The sequence below is a fragment of the Penicillium odoratum genome (genome assembly GCF_028828045.1).
Source record: "Penicillium odoratum strain IBT 22623 chromosome Unknown utg000003l_segment0_segment0, whole genome shotgun sequence".
Lineage (NCBI taxonomy): Eukaryota > Fungi > Ascomycota > Eurotiomycetes > Eurotiales > Aspergillaceae > Penicillium > Penicillium odoratum.
This window is the reverse complement of record NW_026643145.1, coordinates 268,566-284,840: the sequence shown is the minus strand read 5'-3', so window position 1 is coordinate 284,840 and position 16,275 is coordinate 268,566. Positions and strand designations below refer to the sequence as shown.

At 49.7% G+C, this 16,275-nt stretch overlaps 6 protein-coding genes across 6 annotated transcripts; 2 read left to right on the top strand and 4 right to left on the bottom strand.

Moving 5' to 3' along the window:
- Window positions 1-65: 65 nt before the first annotated feature.
- N7520_003365 (uncharacterized protein) lies at window positions 66-2,618 on the bottom strand (the record flags this gene model as incomplete). Its single annotated transcript, XM_057137300.1, has 2 exons — window positions 66-1,190; window positions 1,251-2,618. The coding sequence occupies 2 exons, from the start codon at window positions 2,616-2,618 to the stop codon at window positions 66-68; spliced, it is 2,493 nt and encodes an 830-aa protein (XP_056997765.1).
- A 1,100-nt stretch (window positions 2,619-3,718) lies between these two features.
- Window positions 3,719-6,263, top strand: N7520_003364 (putative actin binding protein; the record flags this gene model as incomplete). Its single annotated transcript, XM_057137299.1, has 4 exons — window positions 3,719-3,917; window positions 3,975-4,162; window positions 4,228-6,120; window positions 6,177-6,263. The coding sequence occupies 4 exons, from the start codon at window positions 3,719-3,721 to the stop codon at window positions 6,261-6,263; spliced, it is 2,367 nt and encodes a 788-aa protein (XP_056997764.1).
- Window positions 6,264-6,731: 468 nt separating this feature from the next.
- On the top strand, window positions 6,732-9,274 carry N7520_003363 (dynamin-related GTPase DNM1; the record flags this gene model as incomplete). Its single annotated transcript, XM_057137298.1, has 3 exons — window positions 6,732-6,830; window positions 6,893-8,866; window positions 8,960-9,274. 3 exons carry the CDS (start codon window positions 6,732-6,734, stop codon window positions 9,272-9,274), a joined length of 2,388 nt encoding a protein of 795 aa, XP_056997763.1.
- A 296-nt stretch (window positions 9,275-9,570) lies between these two features.
- On the bottom strand, window positions 9,571-10,993 carry N7520_003362 (uncharacterized protein; the record flags this gene model as incomplete). Its single annotated transcript, XM_057137297.1, has 4 exons — window positions 9,571-10,535; window positions 10,586-10,602; window positions 10,666-10,691; window positions 10,757-10,993. The coding sequence occupies 4 exons, from the start codon at window positions 10,991-10,993 to the stop codon at window positions 9,571-9,573; spliced, it is 1,245 nt and encodes a 414-aa protein (XP_056997762.1).
- A 250-nt stretch (window positions 10,994-11,243) lies between these two features.
- N7520_003361 (uncharacterized protein) lies at window positions 11,244-13,676 on the bottom strand (the record flags this gene model as incomplete). The annotated part of the gene is made up of 2 exons (XM_057137296.1): window positions 11,244-12,934; window positions 13,004-13,676. 2 exons carry the CDS (start codon window positions 13,674-13,676, stop codon window positions 11,244-11,246), a joined length of 2,364 nt encoding a protein of 787 aa, XP_056997761.1.
- A 223-nt stretch (window positions 13,677-13,899) lies between these two features.
- On the bottom strand, window positions 13,900-16,168 carry N7520_003360 (ELMO/CED-12 family protein; the record flags this gene model as incomplete). The annotated part of the gene is made up of 3 exons (XM_057137295.1): window positions 13,900-14,357; window positions 14,406-15,771; window positions 15,839-16,168. The coding sequence occupies 3 exons, from the start codon at window positions 16,166-16,168 to the stop codon at window positions 13,900-13,902; spliced, it is 2,154 nt and encodes a 717-aa protein (XP_056997760.1).
- Window positions 16,169-16,275: the final 107 nt, after the last annotated feature.

Genomic DNA, 16,275 nt, shown 5'->3' with positions numbered 1-16,275 from the left:
AGTCCCCCTCATCTCAGTGACCGTATCCCTTCCTCTTTCTCTCCTCAATGGAAGGATGTAATGACTTACAGTGACAATTCGGCCTGCAGCGTCTCATGCCGAAACGCTTCACGGATATCAGGGACATTGCTTTTGGCGACATTGTTGCCTGTAAATCCGGGAAGATCACAGTTTGATCCAAGCCAGCGCTTCTTCAACGAGAGCTCAAATCCGCTTTGGACAACAGAATTCTTGGCCAATTCGCACATGTCAACAGCGCTAAACTTATAAATCTGAGCAGCCACTGAATACTCCTCAATTAGAGGCTCCTTGGTAAATGCAAACTGCAGCGGGTCGTCGGTTGATAACGAAACGTTCAGACCGCGCTTGAAAAAGCTGGCGCATGGATTCTTGTCGTAGGTGAGGAACAAGGCGTTGTTGCTGAGGGGTGACATGGCAATGCCGATTTGGTCCAGATAGTACAAATACTGCAGCAGGGGTACCTTGCGTAGCAAAATTCCATGGCTGATGCTATGGCAGCAGAGGAACCCAACAGCTAGGTGATCTGGATCGCCTGCTTCTCCACAATGGGGACGAAGGACAAATGTATTAAATCCTCGCCGTTGCCGCCAATGGTTGAGTGAGGCGACGTTGGCAAACATGAAGTAGACCCAGTAGCTGTATGGGGGGTTCTGCTTGGTGTTCCAATCTCGTGGGATGGGGTATTTTCGGTACAATCGACGCTCAGCCTTACTCTCATCGTCGACACTGTCGAATCCCACCACACGCTGAAGGAAAACATGAAGCTTCGGGTGGCTGGATGGGTCTTTGGTCACTTCGAACAGTGGCTGGAAAACATTTGTGATAACCTGCTCAAAGTTCTCCATCATCCCACTCGACTTGTACACATCATACAGCCGTGGAACCTGGATCAGCCAGCGGACATTGGGGGAAAACAATTTATTGTCCACTACCCAGGCAGCAAGCTTATCCCACTCGTCGGCAGATCTTCCGTATATGGAAATACGCCATTCGACCATTTGATACTTACTGGACTCCAAGTCGGACATGACTTCCTTGGTGATTTCCGCCAGGTAACGGCCTTTGATATAGTTGTCGGTCTTCAGGAAGATCTCACGGAGACGGGACTCGCCAACGGGGTTATATTTGAGGTTAAACTTGTCAAACCGATGGAAGGAATCGGTGTGTGCCTACAGACTATTAACCACAGAACACTAACATAGGTGGGGAGGGGGAAACCGAAGACTTACATGCATATCAAGCGTATCAATGCTGAGGTCGTAGGCCGTGAGGTTGATGCTCTCAAATACCTCCCGGAGAGTGAGATGCTTGCCATCTCGAAAGAGGACCACTTCATCGGGCGATTTTCGCATCTTGCTTTTGATGAAACGCAGAAGATGTTTTTGGTTCATGCATGCCGAGTGGTGAACGTGAGTGTCCACCTTACGCACGTTGTAAAAGTCGCGATGTGGTACTTTCTTGCTATCTGCGATTTCCTGATACTCGTTCAGGAGCGTGTAGAGTTGGAATTTACCTTCAAGGTACGAAAGGCGCTTGAAAGCAAAGCTTTTGGCTGGACCCTCAGAGGAAACATCTACAACAGCATCGAGGTCCATGTAGAAATCACGCAGGGATGGGATCTTGACCATCGGTTCATGCCGATCCGCTGCTGCTTCCGAATCGAACACCTGGTAGACACTGTTGCTATCCAATCGATACGTCCAGGAGGACTGTTCAGGAAGGGTCAGTTCATCCATGTCAAAGTCCTCGCCGATATCTTGACCCATCTTCCTCTTCTTCGAGTTCAGATCGGCAGGTCCCCCAACATTTCCAGGCTGATATTCCTTCCCTTCATCCCAGGAAGGCTCAGGCGGTGGAGGGTAGATTTCCCAACTTTCTTTGTCCCTTGGATCGTCGCCCGGTCTCTGTAGTGACAGCGCCAGGTATTTGGCGCGACGATCCAACAGACCCTTGATCTTGCGGTAGATGGCATGCAATTCAGAGGTGATGGCGTCTCCACCTGGACCCTGGGAGACAATTCCCAGCCCAGAACCATGGACATTCTCTCCACCCGGCGGGTAAAGCCCTTGTCCATGCGTTATCCCCGAGGATCCTGCGTGGCGCGGGAGCGAGTGATCGACCAGCGGGGAATCATGGATCGTCCCATCGGTGTCATGATCCACCATGGAATCCAGACTCCATTCTGACTCCACCACCATAGAGCCCTTGCGCGCGGGGTGACTCTTGTGTCGAGGGCTGGTTTCTGTGGCCATTGCTAGACCGTCGTCGTGGGGATCGCTCGTGGAACGCCACGTGGGCACTGGGCTCACTGGCCCTGTGTTGTCACCACTTTTGGACGCGAGCTGGTGGTGCTGGTAGAACAGTTTTGCCTCCGCGTGGCTCAGTGATTTCTCGTAGGCATAGTCATATGTGGCAGTCTTCTCCTGTTGATCCCGGGGCAGGATGTCGACCAATGCTTTTTCACCCAGATCTTCAAGACCAGGGGAGCTTGCAGATGAGTGATCGAAGCCAGGTGAGGGTAGCGGTTCCCTCTCAAGAAACACGCTGGCGTTTTGATTGGGAATGTGACCGACCTTGTCGGGCTCGGAAGATCCCATGACTTCAAAGTTTGTGATACACCACAGGTAAGATAAAAAAGAAGTAGAGGGGAAACGAAGGCGATAAGAAAGCTTAGAAGAGTATTGTCAGAGAGACAAAATTAATTGAAAAGTCTAGGTCATAAAGGAAATAGAAAGATCTTCAAATTCCCAAACTATAACCCAATGTTGGAAGGAAGTAAGGTGGGGGGGAAGAGGGAAACAGAAAAAAAAAGAAAGTATGTAAGCCACAGCTTTATCTCGGTTCCACTTCTCGGTGAGTCAGATATAAGTACGGAGTACGAATTGCAGTATTACATATTATTGTATTGTCCAATAGACATAAATATCAAATACAGGAAATATGTGAAATATTTGATACTATAGATGATCAAAATCTATAGAACATGCATATATAGAGTGTTTATAGCATAACTGGTTAATGACGTTTTATTTACAGTAGTATCAAAGCTATAGTGGATCTCTGAATGAGCGATTCATTCTAGTGGTGAGTTAACTAGTAGGTCCATCTTTATAAAGTATAGCTTATACTATGAATTGATCTATTTATATCCATAAACTATCTCAGTCAAGTTAGTCCGTTCATAACTAATTAGTCATCTCTCCAGTTTTGGCTTTGAAGCTTGGAATATTCCTGTTAATGTTATGGTGTCATAGTGGGTGATACATAGAACCAATGTGTACTTGCGAATAATCGTGTAGGATTTTTCATAGAATCAATTATTCTTATATATAATTCAGATGATACTAGTTGTTTTTCACCTGGAATTCGAGTATGAAGACTTGGTTATCTAACATATCCCAAGGTTCATCTTTGATACTTCGTTGCCTATTAACACTTCTTTCCCTTCCGCAACTTCCCCCCTCTTCTCTCTTCTCAACATTTCCGCTTCTTTCCAACTTACATTGATCTGTACAAAAAAGTACATTCTATAGTAATTACCCCAAAATTCCCCGTTGCCACTGTGATCTCATCAAATCTGATTGCCGATCGATCAATAGCTTCGCCTCTCTCCGCCCCCTTTCTTCCCTCCGCCCCACCAATCTTCCTACAACAACTTGCTTCACCTACAACTTCCCACTCTCAACCTCCTCCACCAATGGCCTCTCTCAATTTGTCGGCCAACGGGCCCTCGATATCGAAGAGCTATCAATCCGTCGTGAACTCGACTCCTCCCAAGAATGGCTCACCGACATATGCCCAATGGGCCGTCTTCTCCGTCTCAACCCCACTGGTCAATGCCTTCCAACAGGACACCGGCAATAAGGAAAGTGTGTTGAAAGTCCAGAACACTGGTGGTTAGTAGCCCTCTCTCCCACTAAAATCGGCGGTACTGCTCACAAATTTATTTTCAGAGGGTGAATTGCTCGATCTCATCGATGAATTCTCCGAAGGTCGCGTACAATTCGCCTTCGTCAAGGTGACCGACCCTAACACCGGCTTGCCGAAGAATGTTCTTATCGCTTGGTGTGGTGAAGGTGTCCCAGAGAGAACAAAGGGCTATTTCACCAGTCACTTGGCCAGTGTATCGAAATTCCTACATGTGAGACCCTTGACGTTCCCCCTACTTTACCCCACACGGCTGAGCTGACGCTTAATGCACGCTAGGGGTACCACGTTCAGATCACAGCACGAGCAGAGGGCCATCTTTCCCCGGAAGGCATTGTTCAACGAGTGGCAGATTCGTCTGGCTCAAAGTATTCACCGGAATCGCAGGGACCAGCTCCTACACCGGCACCTCGCCCTCCGGTCGCCAGTAAGCCTGTTTTCACTCCAACTCGCTCAGGGGGCATCGCTTCAAGCCCCGCCCCGGCACTACGCCCGAAGCCATCGACGGCCGTAGATGATGATGGCTGGGGTGCTGATGCGCCCCCGGTCACCCGCACCCAACTGGAGAAGGTCCAGCCTGCATACAAACCCACAAAGGTGAACCTGCAGCAACTCAAATCGGAGAACCAGTCCCCCGCATCTCGAGCACCTGCTTCGACTCAAGAAGAAGACAGGGGCAATGTGGTTCGTGGTGCTTACCAGCCGATCGGTAAGGTCGATATTGCCGCCATCCGGCGCCAGGCCGCAGATTCCGGCCAGTTGAAAGATGATCGTCCGGCTCCCGTCAAAGGATCCTACGAACCGGTTGGGAAAGTGGACATTGCTGCGATCCGTGCCCGTTCACAAAACCCCGAGGGAGTGAGTGATGGTGCTTCGCGCGTTCCTCGGAACGAGCCCACAACGCTTCCCGAAAGACCAGCGGTCAACCAGGAGGCGGAACGTCTAACCAACCTCCCAAAGCCCAAGGTTGCTAACAAGTTCGGTTCCGGTCAGTCATTCCCCGGCACCAAACCACCCCTTCCCACCAGCCTTGGGGCGTCATCGACCACCCCGAATGTCCAGATCGGGAGCGCCAGTCGAACCTTTGCAGACCAGGGAGGCAAAACTCCCGCTCAACTGTGGGCAGAAAGGAAGGCCAAGGAGCGTGATTCTGGGCCGGCAGGTGATGCTCTGCCGAGTCGTCCGATTCAGAGCCAGCAAAGTGGCCACAGCGAGTGGAAGAGCGGCTACACGGGCAAATCTTGGGCTCCAGTTCAGACGGTTCAGGAGAAGTCCGTCCCCGAGACGGCAGACGTGAAGGCTTCTGACGCTCAGGATGCTGAGACAGCTGAGCCCTCTACCCATGTTCAGGACGTACGCGACCAATTCGCTCAGCCACCCACCCAGCCAGTCGCTGCTGAAGCCCCTCCCTCTGTTCCCCAGGCCAGTCGCCCTATTCCTGTTCCTGGTTTGCCCGCTGCTCCCACTGAGCCCGTAGTGGAACATGACGTTCAGCTAGAGCTACCCACCCCACCGCCCCAGCCACGCTCTCCCACCCCTCCGACTCCCCCTGTACGTGATAGCTCCCCAATTCGTGTGGCGATGCCCGTGGGCCGTGGTGTGACCGATTTACACGAAGAGCAGCACTCCCCGCCCCCCGTCTTACCCGTGCAAAGCCTTCAGGAGGTCGTGCCGGACGAAAAGGATCTGGAGGACGACACTCATGATTTGGGCCGGGCTGCCGCTGAAGCTACCGTTGAAGCTACTGTTCCTGAACCACCAAAACATCAAGAACAACACCATAGTGGACTTCGCGCTGTTGTGCAGTATGATTATGAAAAGGCTGAAGACAACGAAATTGAACTCCGTGAAGGAGAATATGTAACTGACATTGAGATGGTCGATGACGATTGGTGGCTAGGAGTGAATGCTCAGGGCGAACGTGGTCTATTCCCTGGAAACTATGTTGAGATTTTGGAGGGTGATCATCTTGCTTCTACTGCCCATGACCAAGTCGCGGAGCCTGAGCCTGAGCCCGAGCCTGTTTCCGAGCCCGTTCCTGCCCCTGTCGCCGTTTCGGAACACCCTTCTACTGCTGAAACCCATGGCCCGACTGCATCAGCCCTCTATGACTACGAGGCTGCAGAGGACAATGAACTTAGCTTCCCAGAGGGTGCTACCATTATGAATGTGGTATGTACTATCCTCCCTTCCTCTATCGACTTGTCAGTCACTGACTATAATTCTAGGAATTCCCCGACGATGACTGGTGGCTTGGTGAGTATAAGGGGGCTCGGGGCTTGTTCCCGGCCAACTATGTACAGTTGAATGAGTAGAAAAGGGAAGACTTCGAACGATGTGTAAATAGCTTTATTGCTCATTATCAGCTTCATTGTCTTTTTTTGTTTGGCTTCTCGACCATGATATGCTTCAATTGTATTTCAAAGTCATCTCGATAGGGAAGACAAAGGCTCATATATGTTAAAGCAATTGATAAAGCATATACGTGTATATGTATATACATAGCATATAGCCTTCGACAAGTCACATCCAAATGGCCAAATTGGAAGACGTCATGAGTATTACATAACCTGCCATCAGTCAGCATCACGTGACTCAAAAGCGGCATAAACAAGTGTGAGACTCTCCGAGGTCTGCCCGTCCACTCGCGAGGGATCTTCTTTACAACCCTCCTTGGCAGCTCGACATTGCCGATACCTCGTCCTTTGGTCTACGCTGCTGAGATCAGGGTGTTGGCCTTGAATCCTTCTTTAACACACCCTCTTACTCAAACATATAACAAAATGGCGTCGCTAGGTGAGGATCTGCTCGTCACTGTGAACAAGCTCCAGGACCTGGTGTTTAACACCATTGGAAATGACTCCCTTGATTTGCCTCAGATTGTGAGTGAATTTGATGTGAAGTACGTATAAATTGATCTTGGGGACTAATTATCTTGATCTAGGTCGTTGTCGGCTCCCAATCGTCTGGCAAGTCGTCAGTACTGGAGAACATCGTCGGACGGGACTTCTTACCACGCGGCAGCGGCATCGTCACCCGCCGTCCCTTGATCCTGCAACTTATTAATATCCCCAGCGAGCGAGACGACCTACCCGATCACGATGAGGTCCATGTTCCGCACACAGCAGCCAGTGTGGCCGGCCAGCACGAATGGGCTGAATTCCACCACCAGCCCGGCCGCAAGTTCGATGACTTTGCGTCGGTCAAGCAGGAAATTGAAGCTGAGACGGCGCGGATCGCAGGAAGCAACAAGGGCATCAACCGGCAGCCAATCAACCTCAAGATCTTTTCCCCTCATGTCCTCAACTTGACCCTGGTCGACTTGCCCGGTTTAACCAAGGTGCCGATTGGCGATCAACCTTCCGACATTGAGAAACAAACCCGGACTCTTATTTTAGAATACATCGCCAAGCCGAACAGTATAATCCTTGCGGTATCCCCGGCCAACGTGGATCTTGTGAACTCGGAAGCATTGAAGCTGGCGCGCCAGGTGGACCCCATGGGTCGCAGGACAATTGGGGTTTTATCCAAACTGGATCTCATGGATCACGGTACAAATGCTATGGATATCCTATCTGGTCGAGTATACCCCTTGAAACTGGGTTTCATCGGCGTGGTCAACCGATCACAACAGGATATCCAATCGGGCAAGTCGCTTGCCGATGCTTTGCGCGCCGAAGCAGACTTCTTCCGCCACCACCCGGCATATCGCAATATGGCCAACAGGTGTGGTACTCAGTTCTTGGCCAAAACCTTGAATTCGACCCTCATGACGCATATTCGAGACCGACTGCCCGATATTAAAGCTCGTCTGAACACGTTGATGGGCCAAACCCAACAAGAGTTGGCTAGCTATGGCAACAAGCAATTTAGTGGCAAGGAACATCGAGGATCCTTGATCCTGCAGCTGATGACTCGGTTTGCCTCTTCCTTCATCTCATCCATCGACGGAACCTCTTCCGAAATCTCCACCAAGGAGCTGTGTGGTGGTGCGAGGATCTACTACATTTTCAACGAGGTTTTTGGTAATTCCCTGGAGACAATTGACCCCACACACAACTTGACGGTCTCCGATATTAGAACGGCCATCCGCAACTCAACAGGTCCCCGGCCCAGTCTCTTTGTACCAGAGCTCGCCTTTGATCTCCTGGTGAAGCCACAAATCAAGCTGCTGGAGGCGCCCTCCCAACGGTGCGTGGAACTTGTATATGAAGAGCTTATCAAGATTTGCCATACCTGTGGTTCCCAGGAGCTCTTGCGCTTTCCCCGTCTGCAGGGTAAGCTGATTGAAGTGGTCTCGGATCTCCTTCGCGAACGCTTGGGACCATGCTCTAACTATGTCGAATCTTTGATTTCCATTCAAAGAGCCTACATTAACACCAACCATCCCAACTTCCCTGGCGCCGCAGCTGCCATGCAGTCCATCATCCAGAATCGGCAAGAAGAGGAGCGGAAGGCCATTATCGCCGAGGAGAAGAGAAAACGGGAAAAACGACGCCAGAAGGAGCTCGGCGCGGCCAATGGCACTGCTGGCATGCCAGAGGACGAGGAAGCTCAATCAGAAACCAAACCACACAACCTGCCCCTTCGAAACCATTCTACCAAGGGTGCGCGGAGCATGTCACCTAGTGTGGGCCGCAACGCGGAGAATGGCATCGCTGCCACTCTGAATGGTACTTATGCGAGCCAATCGGCTGGTTTCGGTGCTTCGCACACTACGCGTGACTCCTTCTTGAACTACTTCTTTGGTAAGGAGGGTGTTCAAAACCCAGCTTCGCCACCCCAGCAGCTGAACAGAGCTGCCCATATGAGCGAGCCCAGTATCAGCCAGAGTATTCGCCGTGCAGAAGTACGGTCACCAGTGATGCCGGAGGAGTACAATGCCCCTTCGGAGTACGGAGGTGACATGTCTGTTTTTGTAAGTCATACATCAAGTTTTCTCCCTTTCTTCCACCTATTTCCCAGGCACCTGAGTATTATTCTCCAGTCCGCTAACCTTCTCCTCAATTAGCCCAATGAGAATGCTGAGCCCACTCTCACGGACCGGGAAATGCTGGAGACTGAGCTCATCCGTCGTCTGATCTCCTCATACTTCCATATTGTGCGCGAAACCATTGCCGATCAGGTTCCCAAGACTATCATGCACTTGCTTGTCAATCACAGCAAAGATGTGGTTCAGAATCGACTGGTCAGTGAACTGTACAAAGAAGATTTGTTCGGGGAGTTGTTATACGAGGATGACGGCATCAAGGCTGAGCGCGAGAAGTGCGAGCGGCTGCTGGATACTTACAAGGAGGCCGCGAAGATTGTGGGTGAAGTGTTATAGATGTACTCGAGGGCATTTTGGCTTAATCACCCCGTGAGCTTGTTTCGAGTATGGGATATTTTGTGTTCTTTGAAGATGTACAATTACTTTTCTTTTCTTTTTTTCTTTACGATGGAAACTGGATGCACATGCTTGTGATATGTCTACTCTCTTCCGAGTTGTTAACATCGTACGTTGTAATCCTGATATATATGCTGAAAGGGGAAAAGACCTGAATGTTTTTGATTTGGCAAGTAAGATCAATAGCTAAACCGGCAATCTTGTGATATAAATGTATATATACGCCTGATGCTACATCACTGTGATTTCTTGACCAGCTTTCTCAGCCTTGCTCCTTCAAATCCATATAATCCACCACCTAGAAAGACTAAGATCGCACCGACCAAAACCCCTGATCCCAGATGATTTCCAAACAGGTAGATCGACAGAAGAAGTGACACAAGCTTACGAACATTGAGCACGACAGTCACTGTCAACGAGGAGGACTTGGCAGATAGCAAATGTACGCCTCGAATGCACAAATACTGGGTCAATGCATTCATAATCAAGTAGGCCACTTGGATCGGAAGTTGGTCTAGGAGCGATTGGATTGAGGGAGACTTTTGAACGGCCGATAGAACCGAGAGTGTGGTTCCGTCCGAGATCTTGGAGAGCAATGATGGCGAAGACGACACCACTTGCCATTGTGATGATAGCTGTGAGAAGCTAGTCAAGAACAGTGGCAATGAAAGGGTGTGCGAGTAGAATAGAGCCTCCTTCCAGTGATCACGACCATAGGTCGCATACAGTCGATCAGCATAGATTCCCTGCAAGGCCGACAGGATCATGGCTAAGGCGAGAATGGTGAAGCCAATCGTGGTCGTCATGACGGCTGTGTCCAACTCGGATATCATCTCCACCTTCTGCCCTTTGGCCTGCGCATCAGCCAACGCAGCGGCCACCACTCCTGCCGTAAGCATGACCACTGCCAAAATTTGGCCTCGGGAATATCTTTTACCATTAAAGATATATCCCACGACCATAGAGGCGACAGGGCCACCAGACCGAATAATGATATGAAGAGGCACGGAGATCTTGTATGCAAACGCCCAATTATTCAACATGTTCACCGAGACAAAAAATGCGGTATAGATAATCCATGATCGGAGTGGGATTGCTCGTGGGCTTATAAACAGGTTTTGAGGCCCCGCAGAAAAGGAAAGGAAATGTGGAAGAGTGAAGATGGCGCATAGAACAAATTGCGCGAACGTGATTAAAGGGCCTAGAATTGTTAGAAAGAGTCAAATATGTAGGATAATATGAAGAGCTTACCAGCTGTAGATTGTTCTCTGCATCCAGTTAGTTCACCTTTCAAGATGATATGTTTCCAAGTGTAAGGCGCAAAAACTTACTTGATAATGGCCTCGAGTGTGAACACCTATGACCAGTGTTAGATCCAATCTTCAATCATGATATGGAAATCAGCATAGATGATTCACTCACATTCGCACAACAGCCCCCGAAGATTAGTGAGACCATCAGAACCATGTTGGTCCAATTAGGTACCGCCGCATGAGCTGCCGCCGCAATCAATCCCGCATCCAACTTGTGGGATTCCACAGATTGCGGTCTCTTATCAAGAGATGAGACTTTCTCATTGTCCTCGGTGGATGCATTCTTTAACGAATTGACCTTGTAAGTATCAGGTCTCCGTTTCAAGCCCTCACCGTCATGAATCATCCTTTGTGGTTGTTGATGCGGGACAAGTCTGCCGGGGGAATTGGTGAGGGAGCGTTGCCACCGGGCGTGTAGTGATATTACGTGAATGATTCGATATCTCCAATTTTATTATTCTGCAATTGATTCGTCCTTTTGCTTTCTGTTTGAGTATAGCAAGGGTAATAAGGGTGACGTGGTAGAAGGGAAAGTTGGAGAAGTGGGATCCCGTGATAACTCTTATCAGTTTGTTTATCTCCCTGATAACCAATGTTTACTCCCAATCATCTTCAATATCATCTTCACTAAGATATAATTTTTCTTCTTTCCGAGGCAAATTTGCATGTTGTGGCTGTGTGGACGAGACCAGCTCATCTTGATCAATATCAAATCGACTACTTCGGATCCCAGTGATCTGTTTCAATTGCCCGAATTCGGGCTCATTGCGCCGAATTTGAGCCATGTATGGTAATTGATAGAGTAGTGCATCAGCTCGCGATATCATCGTCACCGTAGTGGAATAGTCGGCACTAGAAGATAGATGATGACCGATCCGGAGACTTCGCCATGATTTGACACCTGATTCAGTAGATGCTGTGCCGCGTGGCAGAGACAGATGAAGTGGATTGCCAAAGGGATCCAACATCTGCTTCATCCATGAATCCACGAGACCTTCAACCTCCTCGGTCTTTCTCCATAATCGCAAAGAAGATGGATAAAGCATCTTATGTGCATCACCCGCGCCTCGACCGCCGCCGGTGGTCAGTCGTCGGTTGACAGGATAAGGGAGACCAAACAACAACCCGCGTGCGGCGACCTGAAAACTAATCTCATCCTGTCGCAGCTTATCAATTCCGGTATTTAGAACTGCCATTCCGCTTCCCATACCACTTCGCGCGCCTTGTGTGCTGAGGATATCGCTATCGGACAATGCCTCAATACACGCATTGAGGCTGTCAGTAAATGACGCTCCCTCACAGGAGGGCGGATAATTTTCGTGAAGACCACAGACAAATGTAGTGATGTCTGTCCCAGTCTCATCAATCAGCGCATCCACTGCTACCTGCGAGACCTTGACTCGGCGATGCTGCGATGAATAGTCCGGTGGTGAAGGGAGAATCGCCGTTCCTGCGGGAACAAGGCTTGGGTCAAGGCGTTTATTGTATACAATTTTGCCCACGGCATGAAATAGCCCCAGGCTTGCCTCTCTCTGAGAGATCATTTTAAGAGACTCTTCTTCCATCGGGGTTAGAGCTGCGTCCCGGGACTTTTTGCCCTTTGTTTTCGTGAGAGTCCCGCCCCATTTGCCGGTATCATCGCCTTTTAGGCACAGGAACTCTAAAGAGGAAACAGCGCTGCGGATGTCTCCAATCTCGGAGATCGTGTCGAGGACAGTTGGACCGGGGATCCTGGCACGCTTTGAGCTGCAAGCCTCTTTCTCCAGAACCAAGCGCAAGGCCTTTTGCATGAAAGTCGGGGCGATACTATTAAAGTCTATGATTTTCGTGCTGGGATGGTTAAACAGTGTTGGTCCGAGTAATCGATGTACCGTGAAGTTATCTGATATCGACGACGCCGAACCCAGCAAGGTCTCCGACACAACCATCACAACAGGTGGGTGTATCTCCCTCGATGCATGATCTGTCGCCGCGAGATAGTGCTGCAGGGATGTTCGAAAGGCAGCCAGGCCAGAGTTTTGACTTAAAACTGTTGGAAACTCTTCCACCAACAGTATACGCTGGTCCCCAGAACGCAAATTGTGGACATTACCTTCGACACTATTCTCGAGATCAAGCCCTCCAAAACGATCGCCCCGCTCCAGAAATTCTTCAAACTGCGCAGCCACAGAGATGTAATCATGGGCTGTGAAGTCGGAAACCGCCGGATTCTTCCACTCTACAATATCAAAATTCACTGATTCAGATAGGAGGGATAGGGTAGTCGTCTTCCCAGAGCCAGCAGGGCCTCGTAGAATCAATAATCTCTATTTACAGTCAGCAAATAAGAGCAGCCCCTGGATCCAAGTATAACTACTCGCCTCTCTACATCGCCCTGCAAATGCATCTTCTAACCATTTCCGTACATCAGCGACCTTCCTCTTATGAACGGCCAACTCGTCCAAATCCAATGGAGCAAACCGCTGGGCCCATGGACGATGATCGATTTTTTGATTCAGTTGAGGATGTAACGGGCGAGAGGTCTGAGTCTGATCCTTGGAGTCCGTCGGCATGATAAATCGTTTGGTGGATTGATTTGTCGGGCGCGTGGCCTTGGGTTTGGATGCCCCTTGTGTTTGGCCAGTTGAGGAGAATGAGGATTTAGGATTGAAGCTGGAGGTTCCACTAGCAATGTGCTTGGTGAAGATCTCATCGTATGAATCATAGTCATCATCTATTTCGTCTGCGTCTAATGTTTCTGAGACTGGTGCCAGTGCCCGTTTCGTCTCGAACTTTTGCGAAGACCATCGTTGCCCTTCTGTGGCCGTGTGGAAAAAGCCCCGAAGGGACTTTGAGTTCCTGGGCTTCGGAGATGATGAAGGGTTGGAGGGAGAAAGCGAAGGAGATGAGGTGTGTCGAGTGGGAGCTGAACTGGGACGCGCTCGGGTAGATTTGGGGCGCGATGAGAGGGTAACTGGTTTAGAATTAGATGAATCTTTGGATTCTTGACGGACTGATCGACGTTGTCTTTTCAAAGGACGATTGTCCATGATGTGGAAGTGGGGAGTTGTGAAGGGGAAGAAGCGCGTCCGATAAGGATGATTGATGACGACGGTTTCATACAAGAAGAACTCCCAACAATACAAAAACATATAACATATAAGATCAATACTATATTCAAAGATTCCGACTCCAATTGGTATATTATCTTACATATTTCCCGGGGGTATAAACAACAAAAACATGATCTACATAATTCCAGTTCTCCCTGATTCAGGCGCCTCCAAACACATCATAATAGTAATCTTCATCCAAGCCATCCCGCGCTGGCACTGGAGGGGCCTCGCCAGCAAAGGTAGCGTCGTCAAATCGAACATTGAGCAAACGGATCTTAAGCCCATAGTTACTGACCAAATCAATTAGTTTGTTCGTTTCCGCTGTAATCGGTTGCTGGCTGAGAAGCATAAGCAGTCCATCCAACCATTCCGAAGCCACACTATGGGACGCAGGTCGGAGCGTAAGAAGCACCGTCTCCTTCTGTGTAGACCGACTGCCAGTTCGAGCATGTCCATAACTTTTTGATTGGCTCGTTGCCGTTGAAGGCTGTGCATAACCATGGATGGTAATCTTAGTTGAGGCCTGACGTGGACTTGTCTTGACGGTGGATGATGAAGATTGATCCAGGTCAGTGGAGATGTTCGAGACGACCGATGAGACAATAGAGAGATCGACTAGAAAAGAGTTAGCAGGGACAGGAGCAAGGAGATTTATGCACTCACTCTTTTCAGGTAGAGCATCTAACTCGGGAGTTCGATCCCCAATCGAATTGAACTCTCCGAAATGTAGATACCGACGGTTATGCGATAGTTGAACATATTGATGTGAGGCTGTAGACCGGCTCGTTGACTCGAGCTTGGAATTAAAATCGAGTGAAAACCAGGCCCCTTGCAACAAACAACGGATGCGCTGTTCTTTGACAAATTGGAGAGCTTCGTGGTGAAGTTCTTCGCGCACCTGTCGCAAGTGCTGACCCCATGCATCTTCGTAGGTGAGTTCCAGGAGCTCCATCTGCAGTTCCCGCAACCGATGATATTCGAAATTAGCCAGCTCCTCTTCGACATCTTGGACATCTTTGGTGCGGCCAGCCCCGCCAACCACAGATTCCATGAGAATGCGAACCAGCTCCACCAACTTATCGAGATCCTCTGTCTCCGCTGCTGTTGCCTTCCACATTCGGAAAAAGGCCTGTAGCCCTGCGACATGTAATCGAGTCCAATGAAGAAGTAGGGGCTTAAATAGCTTATCCAAGCTGGACCGTGATTCCATGAGCATATAGTTCTTGGAATCGTCCATCTCCGATTTGTCTACCTCAAAATGTTCGTACAGAATGGATGTTACCGCGAGAGACGCCCGCGCGATCGGACATCGTTGACGCGACGGTTTTGTGGACTGCTCAAGGAGCATTTTCTGAAACTCACCCTGGTGGCTGCGAACATAATCCGCCAGGTCCATCATGCCCAGGAAGCCCACCTCGTAGAACTCCGTTGCAGGGCTTTCGGACTCGAATCCTAGCAGTCGCCATTTTTCTGGATGGTGTCTTTTCGAGCGGCTAACGTCACCATTTTCCGTCGTTTCTTCCGATCCCTTTGTAGGGTTGCTGGCGAGGTAGATTCCCTTCAATGCGCGACGGTGCTCGGGCTTCTCCTGTTGCAGGGGAATGTCTCTCCATTTCCGGAGAAGTACCTTTGTGAGGGATTGGAACTCGACGAGCGGGGGTGCAAGATCCTGAAGGGCCGAGTCTTGCATGAGCACATAGACAGCTCGAATAACGCCGAGGTCCTGCAGTTTCTGGATGAATTTCGGCCATTCTGCCTCCGAGTCGTAGGTAATAGAGTCGCGCATGAGAGAGTTGATCAATTGAAGTGCATTGGCGCATAAAGCATGATCCGCCGAAGACAGCCGACTGACCAGCATCTCCAGGAACTGGGGATAGATTGCGATCGCCGGTTTTAGGGCGCGGAAGCCAAAAACATCCGCCTGTGCTGGGTTGCCTCCGGCGTGTGGATGGGAGACGATAGATACGAGGATTGACATGGCGCCTCGGAGAATATTGACCAGGGGATGAGTGACAATCAATTCGACAATCTAATTGAGACATAGATCAACAAATGAATCAAAAGCGAGGGAGTGACAGGGAGAAGCTTTTCCTTACCCGTTCAACCAATTCCTGATCAACACACTCCCACCCTTTATCAACCTCCAGTAGCCTTGCAAAGCTGGTAAGACTATATGCCAATGTATTACCACTGGCATGTAGAGTCAGGTAGCGAAGTCGAGTCAACCCACCCTCAATGATAAAGAGGTCGGCGAAGGAAGGGTCCCCGATATTGCCCTGGAGCTTAAAGACAGCCATTTTGCGCACGGCATCCTCATCGCTCCCAAGGCGCTCCACCAATTCGGGAACATTGACATTCTCCATGGTGCCCCTAACAGTGTTGTGGGCGTGGGGAGAGGAAGTGAAAGGGTGAAGCGGGAGGTACATTAGGGGGTTCAGTGTGGGGGCAATTGACATCCGAACTATATTCTTAACCAGTTATATTAACTTGTATTTGACGTAGTTACAGACGACTCGATGCTTTTCTATACAAA